At 41.4% G+C, this 15,792-nt stretch overlaps 1 protein-coding gene across 9 annotated transcripts in view; it reads right to left on the reverse strand.

Moving 5' to 3' along the window:
- mpp3a (membrane protein, palmitoylated 3a (MAGUK p55 subfamily member 3)) overlaps positions 1-15,792 on the reverse strand; it is a 35,230-nt gene that overhangs the window by 5,094 nt on the left and 14,344 nt on the right. For 6 of the 9 annotated variants that reach the window (XM_035996847.1, XM_035996846.1, XM_035996848.1 and 3 more), the window contains 15 exons: positions 11,700-11,765; positions 11,463-11,581; positions 10,751-10,828; positions 10,259-10,339; positions 9,897-10,034; positions 9,680-9,761; positions 7,688-7,773; positions 6,888-6,962; positions 6,022-6,218; positions 4,671-4,735; positions 3,770-3,790; positions 2,813-2,854; positions 1,123-1,188; positions 252-407; positions 1-76 (listed from right to left, as the gene is read on the reverse strand). The exon at positions 1-76 is cut by the window's left edge and continues 5 nt beyond it. In XM_035996847.1, the coding sequence (XP_035852740.1) occupies positions 1-76; positions 252-407; positions 1,123-1,188; positions 2,813-2,854; positions 3,770-3,790; positions 4,671-4,735; positions 6,022-6,218; positions 6,888-6,962; positions 7,688-7,773; positions 9,680-9,761; positions 9,897-10,034; positions 10,259-10,339; positions 10,751-10,828; positions 11,463-11,581; positions 11,700-11,736 (1,319 nt within the window). In that variant the 5' untranslated portion in view covers positions 11,737-11,765. The remainder of the gene's footprint in view (positions 77-251; positions 408-1,122; positions 1,189-2,812; positions 2,855-3,769; positions 3,791-4,670; positions 4,736-6,021; positions 6,219-6,887; positions 6,963-7,687; positions 7,774-9,679; positions 9,762-9,896; positions 10,035-10,258; positions 10,340-10,750; positions 10,829-11,462; positions 11,582-11,699; positions 11,766-15,792) is intronic. The other 3 variants (XM_031318957.2, XM_031318958.2, XM_031318959.2) reach the window with 3 other exon arrangements.

Below are 15,792 nucleotides of genomic sequence, written 5' to 3' on the forward strand. Positions count from 1 at the left end.
ACTGCCACTGCAAAACGATGTGTGTTCTCAGCAATCACCCGCTGTTTGAGTTCATTGATGCGTGCTCCGAGAGATCCTTTGCAAGATTGTGTGTTTAAAAGGAGATAAAATAAATTAAAACAATTAACTTCACATGCATCATCATGTTGAAAAAGCTGCAAGAAATGGCTCATCAGGATGTTGTAGCACATGCTTTTATCCACTAGGTGTCACTATCATCACAGGAGAACATTTGTGACTCTCAGTCTCACCGATCAGAACCACCAGACGGGGCCTCTCATTGGGCCTCTGCTGGTAGCGGGTCACCTCTTCATAAGTCAGGAAGTCGCTGTCTCCAGGATCAGAGCCCTCTCCGGAGGGTCCTTGCCTGTCCTTACGACTCAGCCGGAAACTCCTCCGTAAACCAGCTGAAGTGAGGCCAGAGATGGGAGGGAAGAAGGAGCAGAAAGTAAAAAAGGTCTTTTGTCAGATGTCATGAACCATACAATTATTTAAACAAGATTAGATAACATGAGTACACTACTTCACTTCCATGATGCAGATAACATATTTTGCATTGTTAAACCAGTGATTAGCTAAATGCAGTGAGTAAATGCAAAAGCAATGTTTGAATGAATACAGTCTAAGACCAACCCATTGATAATCATGCATTAAAAAAAAAACTAAATAACTGTAAATAGTGCACAGGGACAAAAATAGCTCACTCTTATCCAAAGTGTAAATACTGAACTTGGAGCCAATTAGACGTCATGCTTCAACTTAAAATTAGATTACATGCAACTGATAGTAAACACATTGGGTGAAGCAGACTTTTTAGGCAAACATTCGTTAAATTAATTATTATTTATTTTTTTTTTTTTTTTAAAAAGTGATCAAAACTCTTTCAGCTGTTCAAAACATCTCAGTGACTCAAAATAGACATTTTCAAACATTATGGTCCAAACAAGGCATGCTGCTCTGAACAAGGCTACAGTGCTGAGGCAGGACAGACAGGACAGCCTGGCCCTGAGAAACCCCACATCAATAGCAGAGAGTGACTGCCAACCAGGGTCTCCCATGGCCAGGACTGTCTGTATCCCCCTTCAGTGGTGTGTACCTGAGGGAATGAACCGGGCACTGTACCTGTATAAAATTCCCAGGAAAACACCTGGCCACAGGAGGGCGCCACTGCTTTACACTTAGGAGAGACTATAACTGGCGTTAGAGCATCACACAACCCAGCCTCACACCTCCACACAGGGTGAACGAGCAGCAAACGTGCCTGGTTGAGTGTGCAATGCGTCCAACGCAGCAGGGCCCTCATGGGGTGGGATACTATGGGGAGGGTGTTTTGGGGAAGAAGGGAAGCAGTGCACTGGCCACAGCACAGCAGCATGGGCAGTTAAATGCAGGGCAGGAGGGAAGGGAGGTTTAGGAGGATCCAAACACTGCAAGGTGGAGAGGGTCGGTCGGGCGGAGGGAGGAAGGGGAGGGTTTTACAGCTCCAAGCAGAGTGCATGATAGGAAGCACACAAACTGTTTTAATAATGTATTTTGTGTTACAGGGAGAAGGTTCTGTTTAGATCCCTCCTTGTGCTCATCATTCCAGCAGCTCACTGGATGTGGGGGAGTAAATGGGGGTCAGGTTGGGCTGAAGAAGGGTGAGGGAGGTGAGGCCAGTGGAAAGCTAGAGAGGGGTTGAGGATAAAGGGACTGATGTATTCCCTCCACTCTGATTTAAATTTAAATCCTGTTACTGCAACATAAAATGCCTGGACACCCATTTAAACGCAATAAGTACCAACATGTACTGCTATTGTATTCATATTTGGAAATGTTTTAAGGTATGTACTTTTCTAATAATTACAAGAAAGCTTCTTGGAAAGAACTAACATTTGATGCTAAATTAGGAATTTAAAAGGAAATAGCTCCATTTCAAACCAAGTGAATATTCATGTCATAATATTCATGTTGTGCACTGACTAAAAAACTCTTTATGCTAAGCAATTATTTGAAATTTATTGTTCCAAATATACAAATTAAGTGTACTAATTCAACACTCTCTCTGTAGAACCAAAAGACAGTTCTTTTCAGGAAACTTCCTAAGAAATATTTAGAAAATTATGGGGCGGCCTCTGGCTCACCCAGTGAGAGTGTTCGCCCCATGTTGGCTGAGTCCTGCAGCGGCCCGGGTTCGAATCCAACCTGCAGCCCTTTGCTGCATGTCATCCCCCATCTCTCTCCCCCTTTCACATCTATCCACTGTCACTACAATAAAAGGGAAACCCCCCCCCAAAAAAAAAATAAATAAAAATAAAATATAGACTTAAAACCAGCACAAATCCTGTACTAACAAAATCCATCACCACTTTGTTTTTAATGTAATACAGTCTACGTTTGTTTTGCTTCTATACTGTGATACGTGACACTTTTAACTCTTAATTATGCAGAAGAGGCAGATCTGTTACTGGCACCTTCAGAAGTGTGAGATGATACTTCTTTCACATTTTTTCTACTTTACTTTCATTTCACAGTTAATAACACTTGTTTTTTTCCCTTCTACATCTGCACACATCTTCCTTGGGCCCACATAAATCGGATACCATTATCCATCTTCCTCATCTGGCATCGTTTTTGACCATCTCTTGACCCTTCGAAACCTTCGCCCCTTCCTCTTATCCCTCAACCCCCGGCCCCAGACAGGTCAACCCTACACAAGCAGTAGTTTTGACCTCCAGCCCAGAAGCACCCAGGAAACCAGCGCACAGCCAGGCTGCAGCAGGCAAAGAGCAATTAGGGAGAAGGAGGTGGAGAAAGATGTGCACACTCTCACCTATGTACTGTCCATTGAAATAGCCCTCACAGTCACAGTCCTCTGTAGGGAGGCAAGCAGGGAAAGAGGGGGGTAAGCACAGGGTAAGAGACCTGGAAGAGTTAAGGAGTAGGGGGAGGTGGAAGAGTTAAAAAGGAGGGCGGGCCGTGGGGCGCTGGAGAGGGCAGGCGGGGCAGACAGGCAGCAGGCAGGCAGACGGCAGGAGGCGAGAGTGGAGAGGCAGCCAAGAGATAATGAAGGAACGCTGTTGGAGGCAACAGCCATTAACGAAGGCTGGAGAGGAGAGGAGAGGAGAGGCTCTCCTTTATCTGGAAAGGAGCCAGCTGTGAGCAGAGTCTCTGTGACCCACACACACACACACACATATATATATAAACAAGCCACGCCTCCCCAAAGATTCACAGCTGAGGTACAAACTGTCTCACATACAGAAACCTACAAATCCACAATTACAAAACATTTTTTCGTCTTTTCATCAAATCTTATGTATGACAACAATATGCACTAATCTTTTAGAAACTTAGAAAAATACAACATTTAAAAACAGCAGCTGAAACTGCAGCAGAGTAAAAGATGAAGAGGGAAAACAGAACAAAAGATAAAAAGGGACTGAGGATGATGCAAAAGAAAAGAGGAGCTATTGTTATCTTTAACAACCTCTGCTTGGTTGGGCTAAAGTCTCCAGGGATGCTGTTCTGTCTGCACATCACCTGGTACAACACACACACGGCAAAAAAAGTCTCTATTCTAGTCTGGTGCAATAACAGCAGGAGGGGAGGAATTAAGCTGGAAGCAGTAGAACACACACACACACACACACACACACACACACACACACACACACACACACACACACACAAGCTCTTTGAGGCCTTGATGAAAATTATGTTGTGTGTTTTGTGTGAGGATGTGTCTGTGTTCCAGATGAATCATGTTTGTTGCTGCACACGTACCCACCTTTATCACATCCTTGGTCATCTGATGTAGTTTGCAACAAGGAGAAAACGGAGTGTAAAACATTAGAGTCGGTAAAGGTCATGTTGGTTAGATGGCATAAGAGAATGAGATTTGGAAAATTATTAAATGAGGATTTAACATTTGAAGAGATTTATTGCCGTCGTCAATGACGTCACAGACAAGCGAGGGGGGAGACATTTAAAGGGCCCCTGCTGGGATTTAGGGGACTTAATCAGAGAGATGAATGAGTGTGGAGGGAGACCGAGACAGAAGAGTCCCCACAGGCTTGCTGCAGCGTGGCGTAGCAAGGCTAGCTGCCATACTGCTAAGCTCTTGTTGTCTCCCCGTGACTTAGGCCTAATCGGATCACCTACAGCTTTCGTGCCATGAAGAGCCACCACTCACATTACCCACTCACCTGGCGGTTTACACGCCACCGCCCATATAGTATCAAGTGAGAAAGGGAGAAGTGTAATGTATTGTTGAGGCTTTGTTTCTCAGTGGGCACAGCTTGTAACACTGTCTGGATCTACTTAAGCTGCTCGCTGGCCAGATGGACCGAACATGAAAGCGATTAATTCATATCTGTGATCCCTCCCTCCGTCTCTGTGCCCCTCCATCTCTAGCTCATCCCTTTTAAAAACATGTCTACATAGCGGCACGGAAAGGATGGACAATGAATGCTAATGCCTTGGAGAATGCCAATTACCAGAACAAAAGGTCAATAAATGTCAATGAAAACATTGCTGCATTTATCCAGCGGAGAGGTTATTGTCCTATAATAACAGTGAGTACATTAGTATAGAAAGGAGAGCTGATAGTGAGAGATGCTGCAGGTAGTAAACTGCAATTATGAAATAATGCTGAAGATGCAGTGGAATCCTAGGAAGCAGAAACTTACAGACAGGCTTTTTAGGGGATTTTGGATTCGGGAGTGTGCCCATTTTCATCCTGTAGGCCAGTCGCCTGGAGAAATGTGCAGCAGAACAAAGAGCCAGAGAGGATGGAGGCAGGAGAGAATCATCAGGTCAGAAATACACGGTATGCAAAAGGTGAGGAGGGAATGTCAGAGAGTTGGAACCAAAGATTTAAAAATGAAAGAGAGAGGAACATATAACACTTATGTAGATTATGACACAATGGGCCGCTGGGCACAAACATGTGAAAGGCCCACCACCCCTCCTACCAAAAGAGTAAGACACCCAAACAGAGAGAGACACAAAACAACTCCAAATGGCCCGGTCTCCTTGTCGTTTTAGTTCACTTTGTCTTCTTTTTATGTCTCTTTGTGGCCGTTTTGTGTCTTTTTGGTGTCATCTCCATCTATTTGTAGTTGTTTTACATCTCTTTGTGTTTGTTTTAGGTCTCTGCCTTCTTGTTGTGTCTCTTTGTGAACAATTTGTGTCTCTGTGGTATTTTGCATCTCTTTGTGGTAGTTTGGGGTCTTTTTTAGGTCATTTCTTGTCTCTTTGGTGTCGTCTTCATTCATTTGTAATCTTTTTATATCTCTTTGTGGTAATTTTGTGTCACTTTGCATTTGTTTTGTGTCTCTTTGTGGTAGTTTTGTATCTCTCTGTGGTTGGGTTGTGTCTCTTTGTAGTCATTTGATTGACTTTCTAACAACTAACAATAAACAGTCACTTCAAGCAGAGGCACTGTGCACGGTAGGCCGGTTCAGCACTCCATCCACGACAACACTGTGATGACGTGGATGCTCGTGGAACTCATGCTACTTTTGTTCAGTCATGCTAATGCATTTAGACTTAGTGACATTTTTCTCATTCATCATTGTTTTAGCTCACAGTGCAGCAGGAACCCACAGCATCAGCAGAATTGTGTTATTTCATCCTAAACATTTATTTAACTTACAAAACATAGCATGTAGGCTTTTCAGAGCACAGATCCCTCTCTAACCTGTGTCTTTCAAGTGTCCGTCAAGATGCAGTTATTAATCCAACAGACACTGCAGTGTTTGGCAGGGATCTCCCTGCCATCTGAGATCATCTTACTGATGGATTACGACACTAACCGTATAAGCATGCGCCTATTCAAGGCTGTGTTTCCATTAATTTTTTTCCCAAGCTGCTTTGATGCTCCATCTAATCATTGTTGCCCCTTCAAAGTGGAACACGTGAATGTGGATTTGACAGATAACAAATGGCTGGATAAAATAACTATCAGCACTGTGTGGGTAAACCGTACAGTCCTCGCACTGTTTACACCACATGTTGTCTCCTCTTTGGTGATCTCACCTCTCCTGGAACTGTTTGGATGGGATGAGGCCCGCCCGCAGGTTGCTGTCTCCCACACGCTTGGCCTGCCACCACGTGTGGTCATCTTGGGTCACAACCTGCAGGATGTCTCCCCGCTTAAAGGGAAGTCCCGCTTCTTGGCAAGGCGTCGCTTTGTCTTCCAATGGGATGTAGTCAAACAAGGCTCTCATGTACACCTGAAACAAGAAGCACCACATTTAGATATTTATATTGTAAATAAACATGGAAAAAGCTTAATCTAAAATAAACTATTTTTAATCAATGTCTTAGGTCTTTAAATTAATTATTAATCTGGAATACCACAGAAGAAACTAGCATTACCATTGTATGCCTATATAAAAAAGGTATTCAGTGTATTTTTTGGCAAAGCGTGGACGCTTCATGCACATCTTCAACCCGGCAGCACAGAAGCTCTATACAAGCACCACAGTTTAAAGATTAGTGTCACCAATTCAGTATCCGACCAAATGCCTCCCCTTTCTGTTCCTGAGTTATGGTGTTGAATAATGGCCAGAAAATATTTCCCAGAAACTTATGTCACATTGAAATCGACCTTTAGGGTATGAAATATCATCACTTCATCATTTTATTCTATTACACATTTGTGTAAAATGATGTCATTATAGCGTAGAAATTCTTGAGTTATGTCCAATAACGCGTTTGGTAACCTTTGACCACCAAAATCTAATCAGTTCTTCCTCGAGTCCAAGTGGATGTTTGACCCAAATTGGAAGAAATTCCCTCCAGGGTGGGTCCTGAGACGTACAGATGGACTGGCAGATGTACAGACAGAGGGTTTCCTCTCAGCTGCAGTTTCATGCTCAGTCACTCAGGCTTCATCTCACCTTGCTGTCCTTCAATCGGTCCTCCTCCTTAATGGCAGGGATTATCTTTAGAGTGATGGAGCCCTGGGACTGGGACTAGATAACAAAGAGACAGAGGAAGTAGGGGAGAGGGGAGTGTGACTGCTAAAGACAAACACTGAGTATAATTTACTTAAAAGGCTCCCTGAGGTGGATTTTACTTTTAATGGACTGTCAGTGCACCCTGTTTATAAATAAATAAGAGATGGACACAACATTTTAGAGGAGGATTCACTTCTATATTTACCACTGCATCAGTCTGGGGCACATACAGGGAACCCTGTACTTAAACAAGCAAAACATGGGCAGAGCATTTTCTCTCTCTTATCCTAAAGAAATTATGTATTGTGCAAATGTGCAACCACAACATATTTAATTTACTGTCATGCAGTTTAAAATACTGCATTATAGCAAATTTATACAAGGTGCAAAAACACACAAATTATTTTCTGAATATCTCATTCATTTTGACCATATATTTGTTTGGTTGCCTTATGATGATCAAGTCCAGATTTTAATTGTTTTAATGCACGTTTGTTTTAATTCAGTTACAAAATTGTTTTCATTTTAAATATACAATTACTTAAAAGTGCAAATGATTGGCTAAGTTGTATAAGCAATCACCATTATAAAGTTGTAGACCAAAAGAATAAAAAAGGATAAATATAATTTATAATACTGTGTACACCTTAGGCACAAATGTACATTTTGTACAGTACTTCTATGTTGCATCTATACCAACATTTCTTTAAATCTACAACAGAACTGTCTCTCTGTCTTACCAACAGCTGACTGATCTCATCAGGCCTCTTGTGGATCACAGAGACTCCGTTGACCTCCCTGAGTTCATCTCCGACATGGACCAAACCTGTGAGGACAGGCCATGGTATAAAGATACAGACTGAGCAGGGCAGAAACATCAATGACAATCAAAGAGTCTTCACTGGGCCTTTGGGGGTTTATCGTCATATCGGTTTCGTTGTGAGATCCACAGATACGAGCCGCATCTATCATCAGCTGTGATCTATTTAGCTGAAGCCACAACAATGAAATCAAAGGCTGAGAGAAGTCAGATCAATACGCTTTCCTCTCAGGACAGAGAAGCACATGGTAGCAGACACACTATTGTTAAATCATACACGTATACGGTAATGTATGCATTTCCAAAGAGACCAATTCTGAAATCTCTCTACAGCTTCTGTCTCGAGAGCTTTTTCCATTACTTGACACAGCAAGAAAACGATAAGATATAATGATTAATGGATGCAAACACTGATTGGTTTACTTTCCCAGCATGCATGTTTTTAACACACACACACACACACACACACACATCTGATATTGCCATGGTAACGCCAATGAAAGGATCTTTGCTGAGTCTATATTGTGTGATTAATTCTCTGGGGACTCGTGGAGAGCTTTGGGTTTTAGCAGCAACCGCACTCTCTCTCTCATTTCTCTCCTCCTGCTGCATCTCTCTCACTCTGGCTTTGATCTCACTGTCATTACAGTACCAGGTTTTGTTTATCTCACACATACAATATATGCATATTCTTCGTGAAACAGTGTCGCTAATTTTCACTGGTTGCAAGACAACAAATGCCATCACTGCTGTACACATGCTGTAAAAATCAGGAGCTTCCTAGGGCATCCTGGTAGCTCAGCTTCCTGAGGGCTGTGCTATATTACTGCAATGTCCTGGCTGTCTTCCATGCTGGGAACTTTTTTTTGCATGTCATCCCTGAGTCTTTCCTTATTTCTCTAACTTTTCAGCAATAGCAACAATTTCCCAAAAAGCTATCTTTAACATCAGCAGTTCCCATTAATATTGGTAATGATTTGCACTTGCGGAATGGTTTGAAACGGGGCAAACAGATGAGCACACCTGTATAGGTCAGTGGTGGTTCCCAACCTTTTTTGCTTGCGACCCCTTAATATAAAGCAATGTACTTGTGATATATGTATATCTATGATGTCCATAAGTTGTGAGCCGTAGCTAGGAGTAAGGACAATTTAAACAAAAGGGATTTTATATCCTCTAGTAGAAATAATGGCAACATGGAGAACATGTGTGCAATACTCTAATGACAACTTACATGCACTCACGCTAGTGTCCTTTTTTCATCCAAGGATAATTTGGTTGATACTGGACAATTTAAAGTGAAGACATTTGCTATTCTTTTCTCCGCCATTACTTTGATGTGGCCAATTATGTTTTCTCCTGTTCCGTATGTCCTCTGCACTAGTTGAAATGATTAAATGCCACAGTTCAACTGAGGTAATGTAGAATGCATAAGAATGCTGATTATTTTTTTATACTTGAATAATGCATCCACAAGCACTTTCTGATAATAAACTCATAAACTCTTGAAATATATTTTTATCATATATATATATATATATATATATATATATATATATATATAAAATTCTTGAAGGGGGAATTGGGACTCATTACTTCATCATTTCTAAAATGGATGGCTACATCCCTGAATGTGAGCAGCTCAACCAATTTCCAATCTTTAAAGCCCTAGGTAAAATGTAAACAGTATTTTACAAGGAAAAAAAAGATTTTAAAAAAGTCAAAAAAATAAAAGTTCCTTATTTCCTACCGTGGTAAACATCATGCAACCTTTTAGATTAATTTCACAAGCCCTTGTCTGTGTTCCAGCCCCCCAGGTTGGGAACTGCATGTACTGCATGTAGTCTAGTGGTGTGACACAGCATTCAGAAGCCCAGAGAAAAAAGACAAAAGAAGAAGCAGCACAATTTACCACTTCGGTCGGCTGCACCTCCTCTCATGATCCGAGCCACCATCACCACCCCAGTGGCTTCATCCCGCCTTATGGTGGCTCCCTGGAGTACAGACAGATGATATAAGATTATTAATAGAAAAGATCAAAAAAGGTCTCAGTCCCATAATCTCTCCCTCTTTCATCCAGTTCTACTGCAGGCTCTTAATGTTCTCCACTCTCCTCCTTCACAACTCACCAGAGGCTCCTTGTTCTTCACTAGCCTGACAATCTTCACCGACTCTTCCTCCAGCTCGTCCTCAAAGTCATCCGGCAGTGGCGGCAGCACAGGATCAAAGTTCTTCTGTGCCACGGTGTCATGCACCAAGAGAACGGCCTGATTAGACAGAAAACAGAAGTGCTCAAAATACAGTGCTGACGTTGAGCTGCCGGGGGGCACAGAGAGCAGCCTGATGCCTGCCAGAATCTGTAAACAGCTTCAGAGATGAATTTCATGGCAAATAAAATGTCTGACAGGAAAGATGGTAGCATGAATGTGCACTAGTGTTACATCTCCTCATGATCATACTATTGTAAGGCCAAAAAAACAATTAAGTTTACCTTAAGATGTGGTGACGTCAGCAGGTGCAGCAGCTCCTTCTCCTCAGTACTCATTGGTCCGCTCTGCAGCTCTTCTGCCACCTGCCAATCACAAAACACACATGATCGCTGACCTGGTATCAACCCGTGCATGTGTATGTGTATACCGGTAATGCACGCTGCAGTTTACTGTAGAATAAATGCAGACAGATACACAGCTGACATGCACACAGGGGAAGATAAGTAGCGAGCAGCTAAGGTCAGCAGTTTCCCCCACTGATAACTGGTGAGAGTCAGAGAGCAGCAGGATATGGAGTTTCATTAGATGAGCATTGATGATTCAGCACTTTGAGAACATTTAAATTCACTTTTGATACCTGCATTGCTTCTCTGTCAGAGCTAACTCATTGTGGCTGACTGCTGTGCCCAAGTGGAAAAGTAATTTAGGGTGTGTGTGTGTGTGTGTGTGTGTGTGTGTGTGTGTGTGTGTGTGTGTGTGTGTGTTGAACTTACATCCTCAGCCAGAGAAGAGGCACTGTGGAGGACGGGTGTTGGACTCTGTCTCTCATACTGTCTCAGCTTCTCATGAATCTGTAATACAAACACATGTAGTTTATTAGAGGGGAGGGTTTCAGAAAGGAATGAACAGTTTTGGGTAAAAAGCTGAAGGTTAAAAACCCTTTAGGAGTTTTCTTGTAAACAAACAAAAGTCATGTTTACATTTAGTGTTTATCACCAAAATCCTTGAGGTCTAACAAATCTTGCATTGTTTACATCCATGTTTACTAGCTAGCTTCTTCTTATCTGTTCTTTGGCCCTTGAGCTAACTTTCTACCAATATCACTGAAATTATCTGTTTTTGAGATATCCCGCTAAGTGACAAAAAGACAAACAAAGGAGATTCAAACGTACCTCCTTGGTAGAGGTAATCTAATTATCTTAACTACTGTAGGACACTAAGTTTGTCTGCACAGTGGATGAATTCAGCAATATTATTTTGTTTTTAATTTGTAAACTAGAATATACGGTTGTTCTTCTTAAAGTATCCTTGATTGTCATATACGTAGTTGCCTGCTATCACATCGGTGGGCAACTGTCCACTTGTTGCCTTTTCTAATGCCAAAGACGACTTGTGTACATAAATTCAACAGCACATAGCTGCATATTACATGTACATGTACATGTACATAATGAGGTTACTAAGTTGGTAATAAGAGTTCCTCACCTTCATGAGGTATCCCAAGCTCCTCTCACTGAAGACATCTTTGAGGAAGACCATGTCCTCTTTGTGATTGGCATCGGGCCGCAGCTGAGAGGTCAGCAGGGCCAACGTTTCATGTAGCCCTACAGAGGAGAGGAATAAGAAAAACCAGCATGTATATTAACGTGAACAGATGGAGCACAGTAAGCTTCAGGCAGTATGGGACAGTATGCGTGAAGCATCTGTGCTAACTCATCTCACCCGCTCCTGCTGTGAGGACCGGCATGGCTTCTTTCATGGGTCAGTGAGGTGAGGAGGGGAGGAAACCTGGGAGGCAAAAAAAGAAAAGTTATTATCAACATTTCCATACAGATGATGCTATTCTCACAAAAAGCAAAAAAAGAAAAGGGTAATTGTGTTTTTGTGAGCGTGTACAAGTTATGTAAAGGCATCCGGAGACCCATGTGCAGTATTTATAGCTGTATATCATCTCCTTGTAGGCTTCATGCTGTAAATCCAGGCTGCATTTTTCCATTTTGCAGTGCAATTACCTCATCTGAATGTGTAGGTGTGTATGCGTGTAAGTCTTCTGGCATTATAGAGCCATACTAGCAAGATAAACAGCCGCTGCTGGTACTATTAATCACACTGAGTCTCACCAGGCCCTGTGAGCTCTGTGCTGGTGTGTAAGAGAGCAGGAGAGTGGGATATTTGGCACAAACCTGTATGAAAGAGCCAAAGCACTGTGTCACACAAGTCTAACTGATGAAAGCTGCTGAGGAACACTGATATAATAGAGATGAGGCTTTCTCTATAACCGACAACCCAATCTGTAGGATGTATGCCTTCTCAGAAAATCATATTAGGCCTCCATAACGGACTAATTGACATGAGAAGAGATTTCTTTTGCAGTAAATACTGTGCAATAACTTTCTTTCTATATCTAGATTCATATGCTGACCCATCTACGAGTGACTTAAAGATACAGTCGGCTGAAGTACTGCACAGACTGCTAGATTATTGAGCCCCTACCGATCACTTCCCCTGTCTCTCCACTCAATATCTCCATTCTTCCTGCCACTGGAAACTCAAGTCAATAACGTAAACCACAGACTCCATAATATCATGCTATGATCCATTAACAAAACAGCAGAAAAATGCAGCAAAACCAAAACAACACAACAAAGCTGCAATAAACAGCTCTTTAAAAATAAACAGTATGGGTTTACAATAATGTTGAGGACAGGGCAGGGGTGTCAGAGTGTGACTTTCCACCCAGTGGGGATTCTTTTGGTTGTGTCAGGAAACATGGAATAAGTAAGAAGGTAAATATGGGCTTTTTTAAGATAATCTTTCAAAGATATGAAATCTATGTATTGTGTTACATAATCATACAGCATTGATGCATTTACTCTGTTAAAATATTGACAGAAAATGTATTCAGACTGTTTAGAAGATAGACTTAACCTCTCTAGCAGTAATGTGCTTGTCAGTTTTGTACGTGTAAAACAAACATAACCTTTATGAAGATGTATTCAGTACAGGGTTTTTCATGTTACTGTGACTGTCACCCCATGGAGGCTTGCCATGGTGATGCATCTTGTCTTGGTGTATTACCTTCCACAGAGACTGTAGACTTTATATCCATACTTATTTTTACAAAACATGTAGATTTTTTGTGTTCAGTGGTAACGTTTTGAGCAATTACTGCAGGAACATATTCATTCAATCTAGAAACACTGACTGGTTGATTCAGAAAAAGACAGTGAGGGTAACAACCAACGGAGGTCCTTCCTAGGTTTCCAGGATCCTAGGTCTCTTGATGTAAACTAACTTTGTAAGAGTTTGGTTAGGGCTAGCTTCGCAGTTCGAATTGCAAAAGAACAAAGAGATATGGATGATTCAAATGCCGTTTGAATGGTAAAAAGCTGTTCAGCCACTGTGGAGATCTGTCTGGGCTACAAATTTGAGGGCGTAGGTTTCAAAGAGTATAACATAAGGAGGCTATAAGCTGTAGGTGGGTGATCTTAACATATTGGCCCAAGGAAACACATTATACATTGAACATTTAAACCTAGAGAAAAACATTGCTGAGAACTTAAACCATTTGAAAAGGTCTCCTTAATGTGTGGAATTAAGAGGATATTAAGCTGGGGAATATAGGATCCTGGGATCATATATACACTCCAAACTGATGAGATGATATCAAGGTTACTCTTCCCCATCTGATGACAGAGGAGACAAAAAACATCAATGCATCACTAAACTGGCTTATTACAAGCTATGGACTAATGTGCAGACTAGAGAAATAGGTGTAAATCAGTGGGATAGAAGTAGCTTGTAGTCAGCAACCGGAAGGCAGTGAGATCAGGTACAAGGCAAAAGGGCTAAGGCAGGCCAGGATAAGAACAAGGCTGAAAACAACTGACAAATAATATCCAGTTCATTGTGGAGCTAATGTGAAGCAGATGTGCAGACAGACTCTGCAGTGGCAGGTAGAGGACAGGTGGGGAATAGCCTGTCTGGGATTAGAAATGCAGACAAACTAAACAAACAGGGGAAGAGAACAGAGCAGATGAGCTGGGGTGGGGACCTTCCCAGATGAGTGGAAGAAAGGCAGGAGTTCCTACATACATGGCATCCTCAAGGCAAAACGTTGCAATGAGTATGCATCTTTGTGAGCTTGTTCATTAGAAAACCTGCAGTATGTACCGTATCTATACAGCATGATTGCAGTTTTCTCCTTCATCCTACAGGATTTCTAAAACGTATCATGTGCTTTGATGGTACATAATCAGAATATGATTAACCTCAGCAGAGACAGACAGAGACAGCAATGAGCTCATGAATAATGGACAGGGAGGATATTACAGAGCCAGAAAGAGGGATAAGGAGAAAACGGAGAGGGAAGCAGCGCTTGTTCTTTTTTTTGTTCTGTCAGCAGAATCTGTGGAAACACACAAGAGAAAATGTCTTTATTCTCAAGTGTATCTGCTGGGATTTTCTCCATATAACCTCACTGTATTTAACACGGAGAGGATGGAAAAAACATAGTTATCAATACAACGTCTCGGTGAATGGTTAAGTGCTTCACTCTGTATATTAATATTCACTTTTCAATTTTATGTCACCAACGACCATCTTCAGCAAAGATACCCTTTCAAAGTAAAAAATAGTTTAGGTTTGTTGTTAAACTGTGTGTAAAATGAGCGGTGACGTTAAATCATGTTTCAGGTAACAGCACTCTAGGGTACCGTCTATTTGCTGGATTGTTCCGAGGTAATCGTCGGTAGCTAACATTAGCAGATAAGCCCGTTGACAGCAACGGTAGTGTTCATATTAGGGATGGGCGTATCGATCCTGTGGTATCGATAGATCGATATACTCACGCTACTCATTTGGCATTGATTTCCTTAAAAAAATATCGATATAAACTAAAAAATAATAATTGGGGTGTATGCATCACTTTCAGCTGTTTTAGATTACTTACTTAAATTACTATGTGCCCGGACACCCGTGTACCTGGCGGCGTATTAAGCTGGCCCATGTCACGTGACAGGAGATGAGCGAATGAGCATCAACGTGCAACACAGCCGACAGCGACACAGCCAAGGGCCTGAAAATGTGTATGTTTTTGTTCATATTTAATTTATTTAATTCATATTTATGTTATTTATTTTAATTAAAATTTTATTATGTATTGACCATAATACATTTTGTATAAATGGTCTGTATTTGTCTTGTGATTTGTCTTAAATGTAATAATATTTTTACTGACAAAAATTGCCAATAAGAAATTAACGGTATCGGTATCGATGAAAATGCAAGAAAAAGTGTCGGTATCGTATCGAATCCTAAAAGTGTGGTATCGCCCATCCCTAGTTCATATTTATGCACAATGACACATAAAGCAAACTTGCTAAAAAAGGAACTACACACTGTTTTCAGGTAACGTTACTGTTGACGTTCAAACATGCCTGCGTGTGTTATGAGAAATAGCTTTAAACTGCATTAAAGGGGTGACTGAGTGATTATATAGGGTATTTTACACTGTTCTTTAAGGTCTCCTAATAGGGTATGTAACATTAGTTGGGCTGAAAATGGCCCGAATGCTATTTTATTAGGCCCTTAACTACCCTGTGAATATGGCTCTATTTAGAACAAGAGCTTTTCTTCCAAATATGGTATGCTCATGAATATTTAGATGAGCTGCGCACTGATTGGTTTGAGCAAATCCCATAGAAACACATTGGAGACGAGACAGCAAGTCTCATATTTCAGACACTGCAAAGTTATACATTGTTTGTCGGGCTATTTCGTTATTAAATTCACTTCTGAGACTTTTTTAAGCGAG

This window comes from Sander lucioperca, chromosome 21 (assembly GCF_008315115.2).
Source record: "Sander lucioperca isolate FBNREF2018 chromosome 21, SLUC_FBN_1.2, whole genome shotgun sequence".
Classification (NCBI taxonomy): Eukaryota; Metazoa; Chordata; class Actinopteri; order Perciformes; family Percidae; genus Sander; species Sander lucioperca.